At 33.2% G+C, this 20,415-nt stretch overlaps 2 protein-coding genes across 2 annotated transcripts; one reads left to right on the top strand and one right to left on the bottom strand.

The window, feature by feature from the left end:
* The first annotated feature begins 1,273 nt into the window (after nt 1-1,273).
* Nucleotides 1,274-5,613, top strand: LOC18038218 (probable mediator of RNA polymerase II transcription subunit 26b). Its single transcript, XM_006430460.2, has 9 exons — nt 1,274-2,534; nt 2,655-2,723; nt 2,821-2,903; nt 3,582-3,634; nt 3,753-3,871; nt 3,997-4,024; nt 4,148-4,470; nt 4,574-4,664; nt 4,849-5,613. Exons 1-9 carry the CDS (start codon nt 2,079-2,081, stop codon nt 4,971-4,973), a joined length of 1,347 nt encoding a protein of 448 aa, XP_006430523.1. The 5' UTR covers nt 1,274-2,078; the 3' UTR covers nt 4,974-5,613.
* A 5,547-nt stretch (nt 5,614-11,160) lies between these two features.
* Nucleotides 11,161-14,794, bottom strand: LOC18038217 (tubulin beta-5 chain). The gene is made up of 4 exons (XM_006430458.2): nt 14,713-14,794; nt 13,582-13,980; nt 13,170-13,439; nt 11,161-12,207 (listed from the first exon to the last, which is right to left on the bottom strand). The coding sequence occupies exons 2-4, from the start codon at nt 13,973-13,975 to the stop codon at nt 11,528-11,530; spliced, it is 1,344 nt and encodes a 447-aa protein (XP_006430521.1). The 5' UTR covers nt 13,976-13,980; nt 14,713-14,794; the 3' UTR covers nt 11,161-11,527.
* Between the last annotated feature and the right edge of the window lie 5,621 nt (nt 14,795-20,415).

The following is a 20,415-nucleotide window of genomic DNA, read 5'->3' as shown; positions in this document are numbered from 1 at the left end:
CCCTTACAAATATATATACTAGATTTTATTCTTTTGTATAAAATCTAAATAAATTTGAACTTTGATAAATTCTAAATAGGTTGATGCATATGATTTTTTTTTTCAGAATACTTAACATTTTTATTTTCTATCGTTAAAATATGATATTTAAAGACCACTTATAACTTTAATTATGTCATGTGATGCGTTGTAATTGTCTCTTTAATGTGTTAATATGAGGGGGAAAAAGATATTAATGACAAAGATATTTTACATTTATACAAGGGTATTTTTCAAAAGTAAAGTTAATAATGTTTTAAATTTGAATTATTTATTTTTAGAGTAATGCTAGAGATCTCAAAATTTGAGTTTCAATTAGAGTCCGAACTTATATGACATTCGTTAATTGAATGATATAAAAAAAATATGTAATTTTAATTTTTAAGTAACACATAACATTTGGAGTTAAGTTAGAATTCCAAATGTTATCCTTATTTGCATGTCCAAACGCTAAACTTGATACTTAATGACTAAATAAATTTATTTTTTGTTCATTAAATTTGGATGCATATAACATTTATTGCTAAAATAAATAGTAATTTTTTATCCACTTAGAACGTTATTTTCCGTAGCTAATAATATTTATAAGAATAAATATAGTAAAATAATGGTTGTAATTAAAATAATGATCAACATGCAACAAGATTGATCTACGATCATTTAAAACAATATACGATGGATCAACTCTTTAAATCGTATTAATGATCGTAGAGAAGTCTAATAAAATCAAGAGAATGATTATGCCAACTACACATATAATATACGGATATACCAAGGATCGCTCATTAATTCACTTTCCATTATCATAGTAGGCTTCGCCAAGAAAAGAAACTATAGCACAATAACAGTAATAGAAGCAACTTAAAAAACAAAAGTCTATACTATAGAAAGAAAGAAAAAGTAAGCTAAAAAAACACTCATTTTTCATTTTAAAAAAGTAGAATAAATAGTGTTCTTTCTAATTGAGAGGTGAAAAACAGTGATAAGATTTGGAAAAAAAAAAAATTAAGATTTGTCCGGTCTATCCAGTCTATCTAGTTAACTATTTTGTTCCATTTTTAGACCTAAAAAGAAACAACCCCAAACCTAAGACTATTTCAAATTGGACGGCAAGTTTAGGGATCCATTTTGTGAAATTTACATATTATATTTTCCATGTAATAAATTATAATAGTTAAAGGATCAGAACATTATTATGAAATAAAAAATGAAAAATTAAATTTTCCACCAAAAGGCACATTCTCTCTCTCTTTCTCTATCTGTTTCTCTCACTAACCATAACAATTTTGTTTCTGTCCCATGAGGTCAAAAAAGATCAGAATGAGAGAAAATAATTAAAAAAATAACCCATTAAAGATTAGAGGAAGCAAAGAGAAAGAGATAGACAGAGAGGGAGAGTGTGCGCATTCTTAGAAATTATAAAATAAAAAATAGCAAAAAAAAATATATTGGCATTTAGCAGCGCATAGTAATTCTGAAACAAGAAACAGAAGAGAAAGAGAAGACAGAAACAGCAAACTGAAACCAAAAAAATTAAAACCAAAAGCCTCTCATATTTTTCTTGTTTGGTACCTAATTTTAAATTCTAATTTTCTTTCCTTTTTCTTTTCGGTTTTCCCCTAATTAACTTTTTAAGTTCCCCTTTTATTTTTTGTCAATCTCATCAAAACCCAGAAACAAAATAAAGAAATTAAAACTCCTCACGTTTGTTTGTGTCAGAGAAAAAAAGAACAAAAAAAGATTGATTCTTTTGATCACATCCGTAAAATCCTATCTTCACGTAATCTTTTTTTTTTCCTGTCATCGTCTCAACCCACATACCAAAAGAAGTCAATTTTTATCATCAATCAATACAAAGTATCTTCAAAATCGGTTTTTGATCTCTGGGTTCTTCTCATATTCATCCAAAAAATCAATTCTCGTTTCCGAGTATTTTCAAAATCACATGAAACTCCAATTCAGTAATATTTTTATTCAAAATAATCCGATTTTTTGATCTGAACCGAGCAGTTTCGGATCCGGCTATTGTTCATTTAAGCATGTCAATGAAATCGGGGTCTTTAGATAACTGGAGAAACTATTTTCGATCAGCAAATGGTGATATTTTCGATATCATTGATCATGCTGTGATGGTGGCAGCTTTGGATTGCCCGAAAGAGTTTAAGTTACGGAGGGATCGTATTGCTGAGAAGTTGTTTACGTGTAAATTGACTCGGTGTTCGGGTTGCGATCGCGTTGAGTTGGCTGTTCCTTCTGGTAATGAATTTGATGATGATGAAGAGGATTGTAAAAGAGATGGCTGTGAGTTTGAAGCCGGTGGTAGTAAAGAGAGCAAAGTGAATAGTTGTAGAGATGATCATGTGAGTAATCAGATTGTTAGTAACTTTAGCTCTGGAGATATTGCTGAGGCATTGACTGATGAGATTGAAGAGGAGTCTCAAGTTGTTGGTGAGGTCTTAAGGATCAAAGAGATTCTTCACAACAGCCGAGACGAGGTTTCTGTTTGTTTCTTCTCAACTTTTGAGTAAAACTTTTATTATTTTGATGAGAAATTTGTGTGTACGTTCTGTTTTTTTATTATTGATCGGTAGCGTTCTGGTTTATGTTTGGTGCAGTCTGATTCTGTTTTGTTTGAATCATTGAGGAGGCTTCAATTGATGGCTCTGACTGTGGATACTCTAAAGGTTGGATGGAATCTCTTTTTATTCTTTGATTTGATGTAAATTTTTTGTTAGTGCTTTTTTCTTGTTTTTGGACTGATAGAGTTGCCGCTTCTTCCAGGCTACTGAGATTGGAAAGGCTGTTAATGGTCTCAGAAAACATGGTTCCAAGCAAATTCGACATCTTGCTAGGACTCTTATCGAGTATGGGTTTGTTTCTTGTGGCTATGTGTTTACAATCGCTGTAATTAGCTAAATTTGGTCAAGAGGAATCAGCACCCTTTTTGTGTAACCATGCATTTAGTGTTTTAAGTGTTCAATTTATCTTTGATGTGTACATTAAGATTAAGCAGTTCATAGATCTTGCCTAGTGAGCTGAATGAATTAAGAGTTGAATAAGGGGCTAGTCTCTAAGTTTTTGCATTTCTATTTTTCTTGAATTTTTGTATTTTTGCTTTATCATGCTCATCGAAAAACATTTAGCTGCCTTTTGGCTTAAAGCCCATTTTTGTTTCTTCTGGGCTATTGATGCTAGTTCCTCCTCCATTCTACTTTATCTGCTCATCTGCTGGATGATGTAGCCCGCCATCTATCGCTTTGCCTCTTCAAGTTAATTTATGAATGAGCCAAGTGATCGATAGCATGTGTTTGTGCTCAATTTCAGCATGAAAGTATAAAAATAAGCCAGCACCCCCTTGCCTCATTTTTCTAGTTAGTTAGTAGTTTACTGGATTCATTTTGATGAATCAATGAATTATGTGATGATACTTGACTTTTTTCATTTCCATTTTAGCTTTAGTATTCAGTAACAAAACTCATGTGCTAATATTATGGATTAAATAACACTTAAATATAGTTCTTATCCAGTTTTCTGAATTGCAGGGGATGGAAGGATTTGGTGGATGAATGGGTAAATGCTACAAAGGCCATCGCAGGTATGGACATGCTTGCAAGTATTTTGCATTTAAGCTCAGTCGAGATACAAGGCTTTCCAAATTTTTATTTTGAACCTGCTGTTTGGAATTGGTTTAATCAATTATTTTGTGGGTGCAGAAGGTACTCCTGACTCTGTGAACCCATCTGTTGTTGATGAAGAGGAAGGGCTTCCGTCTCCTCCTCTTGATGAACTAGCTTTCTTTGCTGGTCCATCTGCCGGGATAGAGCTCTCACAGGTGTTTGTTTTTTCCCTTTTGGTTTCAAATATAATTGTGAAAATAGTTTGCTTGTTTGTTTTATAATTTGAAGGCTGACTGGATCTTTTTTATCTGGGATGTCACCATAAATCCGACACGTGAAGTTTTTTGATGGCATGGATGATTTTGGAAGTGAGTACAATTTGCTATCTGTTATGCTTCTCTTACATAGCTTTAGCTATTCGGTTCTTTATTTGAATTCCCCACATCTGAGATTCATAAATTCATTATTATGAACGGGGAATGTTGTTTCAGATCCTCGAAACAGTGGGGAATTCATCAAGAACCGTGAAAGTGGAAGAAAACCTTCAGTGGAGAACCAAAATATCGCAAAGCGGAAACAGCAAACTCCTAATGAGCCGAATGTGCTTGCCAAGGATAACAATAGTCTACAGATGAAGAGACAAGAAGCTGTTGTGAGACCTAATAAACCCGCCAATAAACCCTCAAACACCAATTCTGGACCTGGGAGACCTCTAAAGCAAAATATGGGGCAAAAAGTAGATAACGAATCCAAGTTGCAGCAAAAATCTGATAAGGCTGCCATCAATAAGAAGCCACTCAACAGTCAACACAATGTGAGTGCAATTTTTTTTCCCCCTCGAAAGATGAATGCAAAAATTATGGTAGTTTCAAATTTGTAACCATGATTTTATCTGATTGTTATTCTTTACTCTGCAGAAACTGAAGTCTTCAGATGAAGATGCGGTCCAAGTAAAACTTGAAGCGACGAAAAGAAAACTTCAGGAGAGTTATCAACTAGCTGAGAACGGTTTGTCTCATCCCCTTTAGATTTTCTCTGTTTTAAGAAATTTCCAATTTTGATATTAATTTATCCTGAGTAAATTTGAAATATGTTTGACAAAGCTTTGGAAAGTGGATGTTCGAAATTAAAATTTTGTCAGCATTAATTTACTTAGTTTTGAGCTACTCTGACTGTGGTTCCTGTTCAACAGCGAAGAAGCAAAGGACGATACAGGTGATGGAATTGCATGATCTTCCTAAGCAAGGACTTGGCAACAGAAATCCACAATTGAGGCCCGGAAACTATAATCGGCATTGGGCAAATGGTCGGCGGTAGTTTCTCCAGTTTGGAAGACTTTTTTTCACAGCCTTCCAAGATTCTTCCATTCTCAAAAGCTGATGGAAGCACAACAATAACTCTCGGGTGTCTTGCCCCAACGAGCACCAGCAATAAGATGCCATTCACTGCTGCTGGGGAGGGCCATTCTGAAGCACAACAAAACCAAAGTTTGAAACTCCTTATCGTACATTTAGCACAATGAGTTATAAAGACTTATATATTCGGTGAAAATTGGGGAATAGGTTATCTCGCGTTCATCCTTAGTTCTCAAATTGGCATTGGGATGAATTTCTGTAAAGAAACTTGGTTTGCACCGTGCCCATCTGATTTGACTGCTAAACATTTTTTTCCCCTCACAATCAGACATTTATCCCACAGGATGGTAGAGTAAGTTTGCACAGAATAAGTGCACTTACGTTCAAATGATACTTTTTCTGCAAGCAGTTTGGGATAAGAAGGTTGAATCTCATTTGCATAGGAAATAATAGTTTATATTCGTGTACAAGCGTCAACTGACTCATTCGAACAAAAGTTCATTTGTTTGATCAAATTCGTTTTATATTTCTAGTTCTTGTATGGATAGATAGCTTTAACTAACTCCCTTGTCCTAAGAGTTTCAGCGAAGTAATGGTCAAATGTTGATATTTAAGGTCTTGTAGACACATTTACGTGTACCTGAGGACAAGAATGTAATACAAAGATTGATCGAGACAAATGTAATACGATGCTAATTTAAGTACAGTGCTTAAGTAATTTGAGGACTAATTACCACTCTGATTATTAATTGATGGTGCGAGGAGATGAAGATAAACATGGAGCGATGATACAATTTAGTAAAAAAAAAATTTATAAGCAAGGCAATTAATTATTAACACGGTATATGAAAAAAAGAATGAGCCTAACTAATTAAACCAAGCAAGAAGTTTGCAAAGCTAAGAAATATACAAAAAAAAAAAGGGGAAAAAAAAGTACAAGTATGCATGAATAGGGCACCCACGTGGTGTGATTAACTTTAAGTTATCCATTCATATAATTAATTAATTTCAAAGCAAAATTAGGTGTCCTCCAAATACGTGGTCCCCACCTTCATGCATTCAAAGTTCCATTGAGTACTCTTTGCATGTAGAAAAGCTTTGGTCCTCCTTCCTTTTCTTTCTTTATTGTTCCAAATGGAAAGTTTGATCTTATCTTTACATATATATATATATATATATATATTTGAAACGACATACTTTGTATTTATTAGTATAATTATTGGTAGATTTTCATATATATTAAAATTAAAAAAATAAAAAGAAAAGCTTTGTATACGGGGAGGTTGGTAGGTGTGGTTGGTGTTATTAGCTTGAAAGAATACTTTTTGGCGCCAAGAATAAACAGTTAAAAAAGAAAAAGAAAAAGTGATAGTAGTGTTATTCCATTTTAGGAGTCAAAAAAATTGAAAACAGATGGTACCCATTTAATTCAAGAACCCACACCAAAAGCGGTAATAATAATAATAAGAAGAAGAAGAAGAAGAAAGATTCTTTTGCCGGCTTTGACCATAACTTTTCTACAGGTTCCGAGTACACGCTGCAATATTATTGACCATCTGAATTCTTGCGACTAACATTTCTTTCTTTAAATCCTGGTCTACTTTCAAAAAGAAACGTTAATCCAACAACTGGCTGCGGCCATGTGGGTTTGGGTGGGATTTTGCCCAAACTACTAATAAATTAATTAAGCAAATAAAATTTGTGCGATTATAGAATAATTTTGATTTGTTTAGGATAAAAGAATTATAAATGCGGGGAATTGAATTGAGAATTTGAGATAGACCTTTGAACTGTTCAAAATCGTCTTCACAAGTGGGGTTTACACAAATATTTTTGAGTTTAACTAGTCATACACCAACTCTTTTACTAGTGAATTTAGATAATTTATAAATAATATTAACTACGACGGCCTAAATATGACACATGGTTTAATAAACTGAGGGTGGTTGTATTTTCTGGCCGTCACGTATGAATGATATTCAATGTTCATAGCCCTTGGAGAGAATTTATTGACGATTAGCTAATAGTCTAATACTAAAAGAAAATTGTTACGGCTTGCTATATTTTAAATTTTCAATTACTTGTATCGAGTCTCATTATAATTATCTCGCAAAAGGCATTCTAAGAGTAAGAGGTGGTTAAATTTATGAAAAACTTGTTAATTTTTTTTTTATATAAATAAATGTGATAAACATATATACGTTTATTAAATGAAAAATCAATAAAGGTATATTAATTATTACAAATTTAGTTGTATGGTCGGGTGCCAAATTTGCAAATATTGTTGGTGAAGGTGAGGTAAGGCACCGCGTAATAGCTAGCATTTTGACCATTTTTTCTTTATCCCTACTTGAAACTTTTGGGCAGACATTTCTTGACTCATTGACAATTTCTATAAGGACACGCTTTCCTTTTCTTTTTTTCGTTCTAAAATACTTAAATAAGATTTCTTTACCACACAAGTATCACTTCTTTTCAAAATAAAGTCTTGCCACTGAAATTTTTGCAATTGGATTTGCATCCACATAAGTATCATTGCTATGATTTCATTCTGCTTGTCATTATTCAAGCATCATTTTTTTTCATAATTACTTAGTTTATAAAGGCTACATATTCTTATAAGTGGAAAAAGGTGTCTATATATATATATTCTTTTTTAGCGTGGGTGTCTTTATTTTTTTTTTTCATGCGGGCATATTTTTAAGCTCAGTAGTTTAATTGAGTAAGATTTTAATATTATTAAACCACACGACTTTATAGTGTAATTAAAATGTGTCCATATTAAAATAAGTGAGGACGCCTACACCTGAGAATGTTTATTTTTTACAACTGCGAATCTCAAATTTACATTACAATCTTTTCTTTAATCTTGTGTCCTTTTTCTTTAATTATCATTTATTAAAATCGTTTGTCATAGTATTTGATCATTCATGCGACAACTTTAAATTCATGCCGCATCACTTGAGGATAAAAATAAAGACAATAATTGAATGGTAGCCCTTCTCCCTTTTTTTTTTTTTTTTTTTTTCTAATTAAGTGTGTGTGCACGCGTGTATATGCAGATCACCTACCAACTAAAGCTAAGGGCATGTGTTTTTGTAGCTACAATCTTTGTTATTTACATTATGTTATTGTCAATTGTATCGCCTGTCTATTAATCGCATGAAATTCAACATACAAACTGTTTATGACTCATTTAATTATATATTATGGTGACTCATTTCTAACAATTATGTTTTATTTTTCAGAATTAAAAATTTATTTAGTTGTATTTAGTCTAAAGTGAATATGGCACTTAGACGACTTATTAGCATACAAGTCGCTAAGTAAGCCTAAAACACTTCTCAAACTAACGAAACACATTAAATTTTGTTAAACCGGTGTTAGAAATATGAGACGATGAATGAACAAGTCGGGTTAATTTTTTAGATTGTTGTCACAATTAGCAAACGGCACAAATCCTAAATGCCCACCAAATTTCCCTTGAACAGCAAATCTAAGTAAGCACAACCGTTAAAACATTCAACAAAATACTGACATTTATATATATATATATTGCAGCACTAGACACCGTCGGAGATTCTATTCCACTTTATTAGATAATCCCTAATGAGTCCTAAATCTATAAAAATAATTCCACATTTTACAAATGTTGGTTGCTGAAGCCCAATATGAGCAAAAGAATTAAACTGATAAGGATCGGAATCAGTGGACCGCAATCCATAAATCGTAAAAATGTGCTAGCTAGGCCATCAATATCACCGTCAAAAAGAAAAGAAAAAAAAGCATATAAGAATAGGAGCATCAAAATCCCAAGATTTCCTACATTTGTCCCCCAACTGTGGGTCTCCAGCCACACAGCTTTTCAAGAATCCTAATTCTTAACATAAAAAATTAAAATATAAAAAATCCTAATACTAATCCTTTTAAAAAAAAGAAAAAAGAAAAAGAATTACATACCTTTTGATACCTTCCTTTTGTTTTCTTTTTTTAACTTTTATTGTTGTAGTTTTATTACTCAAAAGCTCAAGCACAAAAGTGGGGTTGTTGAAATACCATATTCCTTATCAAATAATCCAAGGAAAAAGAAGTCTCTTTCTGACTTTCTCAATTCCAAATTCCTATCCATCTGGCACTACTCAGTGCCCAAAGATTGCTTGTGGCTTTCAATTGTTTGCTTTGGCTCTAATCGTTATTTTGCCACCTCACAAATTTCACAAGTACCCAATAATGCACCAGCACTAAGATTGAAGAACCTGCGTTCAAAATACTCTACGCAAATATGTTATTTTCACTATCTACGACGTAAAACTTACGCTATGAAGATCTTATTCTTATACATTCCGTGATACACATCACATATTTTACACTTTGAAATGTAAAACCCTATTGGGTAGTCAAAATCAAGTTGGGTTGTTGCCATTCAAGTGGAAAGGCGGAGGTCCCTTTCTGAAAACATTTTTAACGGTTGAGCGGCAACGTATTGCAAGATTGTGCATAATCCAAGTGGATGCAGAACAAGGTTCCAGCGACAGGAAGCTCTGTACTCATTTTCTTTAAGATTAGGCGAAAGCAAGGTACCAATATTTGCTCACATTCAATGAGCGAGAAATTCTAGAATACCTAAGATGTATTACAATTAATTGTTGCACGTATGACATATGTAATTGAATTTAATATAACCATCACTTGCATGATGATTTTTTAAAATAAATACACATGTGTCATAGCATTATTTATTTATTGTATGACTGATATAATACCTCTATATTGTATTCTAAAATTTATCTTTTATCAGCAGACTAAGAAAGTGAGAGAGGCCAAATTTCAAGATGAGTTTAATTTCCTCAGGTGTTGGTGGTCGGCAGCGAGCTTGCAGTTGCTTGCCAACAATCATAACTTTCTTTGAATTGTGATAATTCCCGAGCAAACCTGAATGATAATGTAACATCCAGCTGCTACCCTCCTTAATAATGAGAGATTAGTGGTAACTGATGTGACTGTCAAATCTAATCTGTTGACTTTTTAGCATTGGAGAGGCCTACCAATCACCTAACCTTTTAGTTTTGCCGACAAGAAATTAAGAAATCAAAGTAATAATGATGGGGGAGCAAAGTCCACTGATTTGGTCGGGTCAGTTCATTTCACGCATCAAAAGCTCCGACCTTTTCCGGCCATTCATAGCACAATCCACAAGGACTTAGTAAATTAAATAAAAAATTTCCATTGAAGGCTAAAGATTAATGTCTGGCATCAATTTTTAAATTCGTTTTTGAGAAAATAAACGTTTTCTGCATTCAAAATCGGAACTGTACAGTTCCAGTGTAACTATCTGAAAAAGGACCAAGATACTCGGGTATTGCTGGAGCCTGGAAAATAATGTAATGCCTTTTACACAGAGAGACAAAGAATGGTCAACTCAAACTTTGACTCTTAAAATAATCAGTTAGTTACAGTTCATCTATTAGCCTAAATTCTAAGCTAAAACGGGTTTGTAGTGAATGCTTTAAGCATCAGATAGCCAGGTACCCTAACCACTAATGAGTGAAATGCACTAGTCTAACTGTTTTTGGCCTTAATTAAAAGGCTCAAATAACTGTCGAACAACTTGATGTTTACGAAAGGTTAATTAAATTGAACGAAGCTTGTTGAAAGTTGTAACCCACAAGCCCGTAAAAATTTGGGATGTGTAGCATTATTGAAATTATATTGTTATTACCCGTGCCTAAAATCCCATAAGATCGATTACGTCGTTTCTGGCTAGATATTTCTTTGTGTGTTTCAGGAGATGAGAGCACATGGTAGGTACCCCCTATATCTTGATAGATAGGTTTGAATCCACTATCTCCACAATTTAGGGGTAGTCATTCTGTCCAAAAGCAACAGCTACACAAGCAAGCAAGTTGAAAATGAGTGGAAACCACCATTAGGCAGCAGGTCACCAACACACGCAGCATGCTCTTGAGAAGCGAAGTAAAGACGCCCATTAAGTATAAACGATTGCGACTTGGGTTGCCCCCTGATGGGCTAACAAAAGTTTCATAAATAATTTGACCTATTTCAGATATTTGGGCTTCCAAGGGCCTATGAGATGCTTAAATTTGTTCCGAAAGGAAAAAGAAAAAAAAAATTCAAATAGCAGAATTATACCAAGGAAAAGAAATAGCATATCACATTATGGCATAATAGACAGTAACATAATAACATCATCGACCACAGAACATAAGAACACAATGGCTAAGGATAATAGAATACAAAAATAGATCAAATCCAGAATAGATAGTAAGGTAAAGGTAGCACACACTACTACTCTCAAAACATGCATCCATCCTTTAATTTCTCCATCCTCAATAGTCGATCCTCATCGATCCCATCATCCATCACTCACTTTACTGCTACTTGATGTAAAAAACTCGAGAAAGAAAAACTATAACACATCATAGATCATTTTTTGCAATCCCAAGCAAGGTTGACAAAACCAGCTACACAGACAAATATGCATCATACACAACTTCTTCAAATATGCTCCATTTCTCCCTCTTCCTCATCTTCATACTCACCTTCCTCATCGGCGGTGGCATCCTGGTACTGCTGGTACTCAGACACGAGGTCATTCATATTGCTCTCAGCTTCAGTGAACTCCATTTCATCCATTCCTTCACCAGTGTACCAGTGAAGGAAAGCCTTTCTCCTAAACATAGCTGTGAATTGCTCACTCACTCTTCGGAACATTTCTTGGATAGATGTTGAGTTCCCGATGAAGGTGGATGCCATGGAGAGACCTCTGGGAGGAATGTCACAAACACTGGACTTCACATTGTTTGGAATCCACTCCACAAAGTAGGAAGAGTTTTTGTTTTGAACATTGATCATCTGCTCGTCGACTTCCTTGGTGCTCATTTTACCCCTGAACATGGCAGAAGCAGTGAGGTAACGACCATGCCTTGGGTCGGCAGCACACATCATGTTCTTGGCATCCCACATTTGTTGGGTAAGTTCTGGGACTGTCAAGGCACGGTACTGCTGAGAACCACGGGAGGTAAGGGGAGCAAACCCAACCATGAAGAAGTGCAGGCGAGGGAAAGGAATCAAGTTAACAGCAAGCTTTCGAAGGTCAGAGTTCAGTTGACCAGGAAACCTGAGGCAGCAAGTGACGCCACTCATGGTTGCAGAAATCAAGTGGTTCAAGTCACCAACTGCATAAAATAGTCACAAAATATAAGTTCACAATTCAAGCAATGAACCATTTTCCTTGTAAAACTCAATTGCAAAAAGGTTACTCATCAAGCCTCATTGTGCAATCAATTACACAGAACTAAGCAAATTCCATCAGAAATCCCTTTGAAAGCAGTACACAATACAAATACATTATCAATGTAAAAATTAGTGTAAACTATCCAAATTCCAGATGCATTGATAAAAGGGTTGTAAAGTTTGCATCATCAATAATAATATCCACCCATGGCATTTTCAGGTTTATAATTGTCCCTTCAGCAGCAAAATATAGGTTAAGTAACTCATGATTAAAGACAATGTGGTCCCTATGGTGACTAATAACTCATGCATGACAGCCAAAAAGCAAGTAAACAACATGGGATACATCATGCCAACCAGAAAAACGTGGTCCCCAAAACAAATGTCCTACTTTCATATCAAGGAACAAGTTTGAATATGCATTTATGAAGAAAATAAAAAGTACAGACAATGAATTGGTTGCCTTCATCCATGTCACAAAATGGGGTCCCCACCTCTTATTTTTCATCTAAATGAACATGATGCATATAATAATTTGGGCCCTCCTTAATTGACATGGAAACTACCAGATGAACCTGAACAAACTGGAACCATAAAGACAACTCAGATCACAAAAGTCTGGCAAACCAACAAATTACTATATGAATTCATTCAGGACAATATAAATCAACAATTCATAAATTCCATACAAATTCAGGGCTAAATATTCCTCTGTCAACATATGGGGAGAAATATTATAAATCACACAAGAAGAAAGCACTGAATTAACAGATAAGACTATTAAAATTATAAAAACTAACATGGCAAGAAGAAAAAAATTACCATTAGATGAAATGGGTATAAAACATTTTGCACATAAACTAAATGCACAAATGATACACTAAAAGGGAATTCAGATACTTACAGCTTGGTGTGGTCAATTTAAGAGTTCTGAAGCAGATGTCATACAAAGCCTCATTATCAAGGACCATGCACTCATCTGCATTCTCAACAAGCTGGTGAACAGAGAGGGTTGCATTGTAGGGCTCAACAACTGTATCGGAGACCTTTGGAGAAGGGAACACTGAGAATGTGAGCATCATCCTGTCAGGATACTCCTCCCTAATTTTTGAGATCAACAAGGTACCCATTCCAGAACCAGTTCCTCCACCCAAAGAGTGGCAGACTTGGAAACCTGCATTACAACAAAAGGTCAGTCTAATCACACGCCTGAAAAGAATATTGGGAAATGATCAAAATGCAGTACTAACACTGATATATTCCCATGTTAACAAACAATTATTCTATAAATTTGAAAAAATCATCCAACATTATACCTTGAAGACAGTCACAGTTCTCAGCCTCTTTTCTCACAACATCAAGAACAGCATCAATAAGCTCAGCACCCTCAGTGTAGTGACCCTTGGCCCAATTGTTTCCAGCACCAGACTGTCCAAACACAAAGTTATCAGGCCTGAAAATCTGGCCGTATGGACCAGTTCTAACACTGTCCATGGTGCCAGGCTCCAAATCCATGAGAACTGCACGAGGAACAAACCGCCCACAGGAGGCCTCATTGTAGTAGACATTGACACGCTCCAACTGCAGATCTGAGGTGCCAATGTATCTTCCGGTTGGGTCGATGCCATGTTCATCACAGACAACCTCCCAGAACTTGGAACCAATCTGGTTACCACATTGTCCACCCTGAACATGAAGGATCTCCCTCATTTTTCCTGAAATTTCACATAAATGAAAATTAGCAATTGAGAGGTGAAATGCACGTAAGATACCATAAATTATACCAATTCAAAGAATAATGATATACACAATCTGATCAAATATCAAAGCTTAAAAATCACGAAACACTCATCATGACAGTTAAAACTACTAATATTACATCATAAACAACACAATTTGCATTAAACTTCACATACTAAAAGCACAGATCGATTTGCAGATTCTCCAGCACACATAAAAAATGTGAAAATATCTCAATTATATCACAGTATTTCAATAACAACAAAAGAATATTGCATAATTCAAACAAGCAATAAACTATCAAGATTTTCAATCAACTAAACAAACTTGAAGTCACACATGGTTTCACATAGAATGAATTATAATAGATCTAGTAATTTTTACCAAAATTAAAAAAAAAAAAAAAAAGAATCCGGCAATTGAAACATGGAATGAAAACAAAACAGTAGAGCAGTATAAAGCTCCAGGATCTTCACAACAAATAAAACGAACACAACATCAATATCGTAGAAACATAATTCCAATGAAAACGTACTAAATTATACATGAAGTAAAAATTCATTGACTTCAAGTCTACAGATCTAATCATCTAAACAAATTATTACTAAAAACTATAAATCGAAGAGAATTCACATAACAGTTAACAAAAATTATGCGCAATGCGATCGAAAATTTTAGATCCCAAGAGTAAGAGAGAAAGCAGATACCTGAGACTTACTGAAGATTTTCGCTAGAGAGAGAAAAAATGAGAGTGAGATAAAATTCAAATGAGAGTTGTGAGCAAGAGAGTGAACCCTAAACTTGTCTATATATGCAGAGAGTGGAGTGAGGGAGTGAGATCTGACGGTCTCTGTTGGTTCCCTCCTTTTTTTATTTGAAGCCGTTGGATGCCGTTGGATTACCATAATAGACGGTCACGATGGCTTATTGTCTGTCTGTCATTTTAATTTATGGTGGGAATTTAAAAATTTGGCGGAGATTTTGGGACTGATATACCCTTTGACGAATGACGGGAATGTCCTTTGACTCAAGTTTGAATAAAATCTGAGGAATGTCTTTTTTTGCAGATTCACACTGACCTACCGACTCACGTTTACTGTTAGATTTTTGTTTACAATTTTCAATTCGATACAAACGGAGGCCGTCATATGGTAGCGGTCAACTTTTCAGTTTTCAGGTAAATTTTTCAAAGATGTACGTCTTCTTGCCGTCCACATAATTTACAAGAAATATAAATTAAAGCATACTTTATCACCTTATATTAACCTAATCAATTACAAATATGTAAGAATTTAATAATTTTTTATAGATTTTTAAATTTCATACTTATCCGGAATATGTAAGAATAGTAAGTTATTAGGACAAATTGCAGTATGATATCTTTTGTCTAGGTAATTTAAAAAGTGAGATTTTTTTTAATTAATTGGATTAGTAACAAATACATAACATATAATATTATATGAAAATAATTTAAAGATTAAAGTGAGTATACTCATAATAGCTCATTAACCCTCTCCTCTATTATTTATTGTTGTTACATAAATCTTGATGTTTGTTTTGAACAATAGATTCTTTAGGCTATCCTAAATCTTGATGTTGACTTTGAAGTCATCTTGGTATTGGGAGAAGTAGAGAGATGCCAATGAGTCGAAGTCTTTGCTGAATTATCTTCTCCGCTCTCCCTTTTTGTTGGACTCTTGAGATTTATTTATACTCAAACATTTATGGGTTTAAATTATAATTTACTATTAAACAAAGCATAACAAGACATATAGGACCCATGCTTTGTATGTATCAATTTAAATTCAAATTAATTTCTAATTAAATGTCTAATGGGATTAAGGATAATTTATTGAGAATCTACTCTACGTTTACTCTACTGCTATATAAGTTTTTGTAATATTCTAAATAATATATTTAATTATTAACATAAAACTACCTAATAAAATTAATACAAATCACTTGCTTATGTTTTGTTGTTACAACCATAATAGAGGTCATGATCTATCAGTTATATATAACAATTTAAATGAAACTTCTTAATCAAATCAATTTATTTATAAATACATATATTATTTGTTTTCGTACATTATCTCATTTATTTTTTATAGATGTTTTCTTTATTTAATTATTTTTTATAATGTTTTCTCATTTTATTGATTGGTTTATTAGTTATAGCCATCAAAATGATATTGAAGACTTACCCTTAAAATAAATGTTATTGATTGAATAGGTATTCTAACGTCGCCGTTCCATGAAACAGTTTCTCCTCTCATACGTTGAAAAAGAAAATAGACAAATTGTAAATAGTTTCCATTTGGCAGTTGGCACACAGGTCATTTCCGCTAAATTAACCAATTGGGATGGAGGGCAAAATGGTCAATGACGGCAACAAAATCAGTTGAGATTTTTTTATAGCATTTTGCAGTCTTGACACATCAACCCAAACAAATATTTCCCTAAATCTTTCCCATCTACTTTAAGAAATTAACACCACAAGCGCGTGCCCACTACTTCAAAGATTATTGGATCACGATTAGGAATGGTAATAGGTAAGGTTGGGTTGACTAGGCCTATTTTATTTTTTATCCCATTAAAAATTTTGTCTTAATTCTTTACTCTATTTCTCTATAAATTTACTAAGGTGAGAATAGAGACTTCTTATATAGGGGAGTGATTCTCCATCCTTACCTTATTCCTTATTTACTTAGTTTATAATATGTATAGATATATAATTTTAAAAAATTAAAAAAATAAAAATTTCAATAAAATCATTACCATATTATAAAGTATTTAAATTATTTAAAAATTTCTAAAATTTTGAAACAATATAATGACATCAAAATTAAAAAAAAATTGAAGAAAGCAGCATCTTAAGAGAGAAAATAATAATTTTTTAAGAGAACATTACAATATTTTAAGGCTGAATTAATAAGAATTATATTGTAAGAATTTCTTTTTAATTATAACATATTTATATTAGGTAAAAATAAGAAAAAATTTGTTAACTAATATTGTAATTGACAAAATAAAAAGTTATTAAAAAATATTATACAATGAGGATTTATATTAGGTAAAAATAAGAAAAAAAATTGTTAACTAATATTGTAATTGATAAAATAAAAAGTTATTAAAAAAATATTATACAATGAGGATTGAAGTGAGGGTGTGGTAAAAAATACAAAACCAAATCCTACTCTAAATTCGTAGTGGATTTCACTATCCTTAATCACTATACAAGCGCGACACGATTCACATAACCGTCTGATGTGTCACGCGCACTTTGGCATTTCATAATGGCGCGTGGAAGTAACTCCTTGCAGGCCTCGAAACAGACAAAATTGGTCTGAGAATTTTGCAGCAGGCCACATGAGATAAGGTTATGTGACATGTGATCTACCAATTATGCCGGCCAAGACACTGGGTTCGGGTTAATCTTTAACTATGGTTAATATTTGCGGAATCAGATTTTAGATCTGCTTCCTGAGCTGTGTCGTGCTTGCTTGTTTTGGGGTTCAAGCATCTTCAATTATTTCTTAACTACTCACCTTAAATTATCCTTTTTTTTTATTTTTTGGTAAATGAAGAAATAAAAAATGATCGATCAAAGAGGTCTTGATTCGACATCACATGAAAATTAGTTAATGAAATTGGGCTTCTTCTAATTTAATAAATCGTCGGTCACATGAATAAACTCGTCTACAATCTCATGTTCATTTGAGCCATCCTAATATTATGTGAATATTTGTCTTTCAGAAAAGGTGATACCAAATTTTCCTTTATAACACAAATTATTAAGTGGTTGAGGCTTATTTAGGAATTAGGAGCTCCTAAATTATAATATAGATTAGACATTGCCATCATCTTGTTTCCTCAACAACTGGATTAATTGAAATGTAACCGCTCAGCTTGTATAACAATTAGAATATTGAAGCAACATCAATTTTGTGTTCTAAGGAAGCTTCCTTCACTATTATTAGTATTATTTTCCAGAAGAAGAAGAGGCTTCCTTGATTGTTTTTTGGTTAGCTGGGCCTGAAATTAACTTATGGATTCAGTACCCAATTGGACCATTTGAACACCCATGGGCCTTTACTGTCACTAGATTGGGCTAGACGAATAACAGCAGAGTAGGCCTTTTAACAACCCTCTATATTCCTTGTAAAACCCCTCCTTCGACATTACCTAAATAACAAAAAATAAATTAATTCCTTTTTTGTTTTGAATAAAAATTGAATTTAAAACTTCAATAAATTATCATTTTAACAATTTTTTTTACATATGTTGTTTTGAGAACTTTTAAAAATTTAGAATTATGGAGATAGAAATTACATAACAAGAAGAGAATGTAGGATTTTTATAAATAAAACTTAAAAAGAAATTATCTTTTTAGGATGAAATCTATTGACTATATGATTGATTTTAATTTATGAATTAGTATTTAATATGTTAAACTGAGCACTTTCAAAAGGGGTGCTATAAGGAATTTTAAGGGGTGGTAAAAGCTCCACTCATTAAAGTACTGAGTGGAGCTTGATGCATCCATCAAATTCCTTAATGCAATGTCCAAAGTCATGTACTTCATTCCGACGAGGGGTGAAAGCAAGATACGAGTGACAGTGAAGTGTTTTTTTTAGCATTATTTATTTATTTTTTATTTTTTTATGAGTTGTAGTAATACTAAAGTTTTCAACTAGTACTCGACATTTGAAATTCCAATGATATCTAAAATTATTTTATTCTCTCATCCAATTAATAAACACCACGTATCACTTAAAAGATAGGTTGAGAAGTATAAAATTAATTTACTTTTTTTATTTGTTGATCATTGGATGGAGGGTAAGATGCCAACTTACCCTCCATCCTGTAATTTGCAATTTGGAAGGCAATATTTTGGATTTTGGTATGAAATGAAGATCCATACTCTGAAAAGTTTTATTAGGTTTTTAGCAGCAATTGCTGGTCTTTTCTTCTTTTACTTCATCCAGTTCTTGGACTTTGTACCATCCATTCCGGTGCGGTTGGATTCCGTTCAATATCCGAAAGATTTAGGGCACATCTTTTGTTGTTTCCATTGCTAAAAGTGATTGAAAATTTGACATCCGTTTGACATATTAATTTACTGGTATTAATTATACCAAAACAAAAAGTTGTGACAATGTATGATTAGATTTAAGGAAGCCGGCCACTTGGGCTTGTAGTCTAATGGTGAACTATTGCTCTTAAAGTCAAGTATGACTATGAGGGCAATGGTTCGAGTGTTCACAGACTCAAACTCCCTCAATTAATTATAATTGTGTGGAGATCGCTTATAACGTCTTTCTCCCTTACGAAATGTGAGTGGAGTAGAGACATCTCTCTTCAGGAGGGGTATTTAACTGGGCATCTACTTCATAGAATAAAAATGTAATAATGTAAATCTCAGTTATATATCTGATTGTAAATATCAGTACAATGATATGTTATCATTTGTAAATATCTCTATTTAATACAGTAACAATGATGCTTAATCAATAAAAAAAAAAAAAAAAAAAGATTTTAAGGAAGCCGGACTACATGCACTATTGCCATTTGTCCGATATATAGATGAAGCGCTAGTGTTGAGTTGCTGACTTTTGAGTTTTGACCTTTGAACCTGTTTAGAGTTTACAACTTCGATTGACGTTGTGTATAAAGAGTTGTTAAGTTCTTTAAATTATCTTTAAAAAAAAAAAAAAAAAACCTTCAACTCTTAATTAATGAGAAAGAAAGAGAAAAAAAAAACAATGATCAAAGGCAATGACATTGTCTCTTCTTTTCCCATTTGGTGCCCAATTACGGAACATTACATCACTAAAGATTGCAGGCCTCAACTTATGCATTCAACAAAATTTTTTCTTTGATATCCCTTCAAGAGTCCAGCTAAGCTACAGCTTCATAACCTCTGAAATTGGTTCACAACTCACATTTTTAGGGGAAAAAAATATCTAAATTGAAGAAAATCTAAGGATTTTACAAATATAAACATGTCGCTTAAGACTTTTTTTTTTTTTTTCCTCCTTGGTTACTTGGAGTGGGCTGCTGGGATAATTATATGTGAATGGTGTTCCATGATAATTCTTAAAGCCAAATAATAATATTAATAATATTGTGAGTGCTATAAAATTAAACAAATTTTTTATTATTCTGGAGTCAATGATTTTGTGACCAAGTTCATTGCTTGATTAGCGGACTTTAGAAGCCAACTGCCAAGTAGCGGACTTAACTTTGGATGCCTTCAAACACACGGTCTTCGTTCTCAGTTTCTTCCTTTGGGTGGATTAGGGCCCGGTATGAATTGCTTTTGGTTCATAATTGATTTTGAAGAAGTCAAAGTTAATTTTAGATATTGGTTTTTTTTTTTTTTTTGAGAATTTATTTTTGGAAAAATA

Source organism: Citrus clementina, unplaced genomic scaffold (assembly GCF_000493195.1).
Source record: "Citrus clementina cultivar Clemenules unplaced genomic scaffold, Citrus_clementina_v1.0 scaffold_6, whole genome shotgun sequence".
Classification (NCBI taxonomy): Eukaryota; Viridiplantae; Streptophyta; class Magnoliopsida; order Sapindales; family Rutaceae; genus Citrus; species Citrus x clementina.
This window is presented reverse-complemented; position numbering and strand designations above follow the sequence as displayed.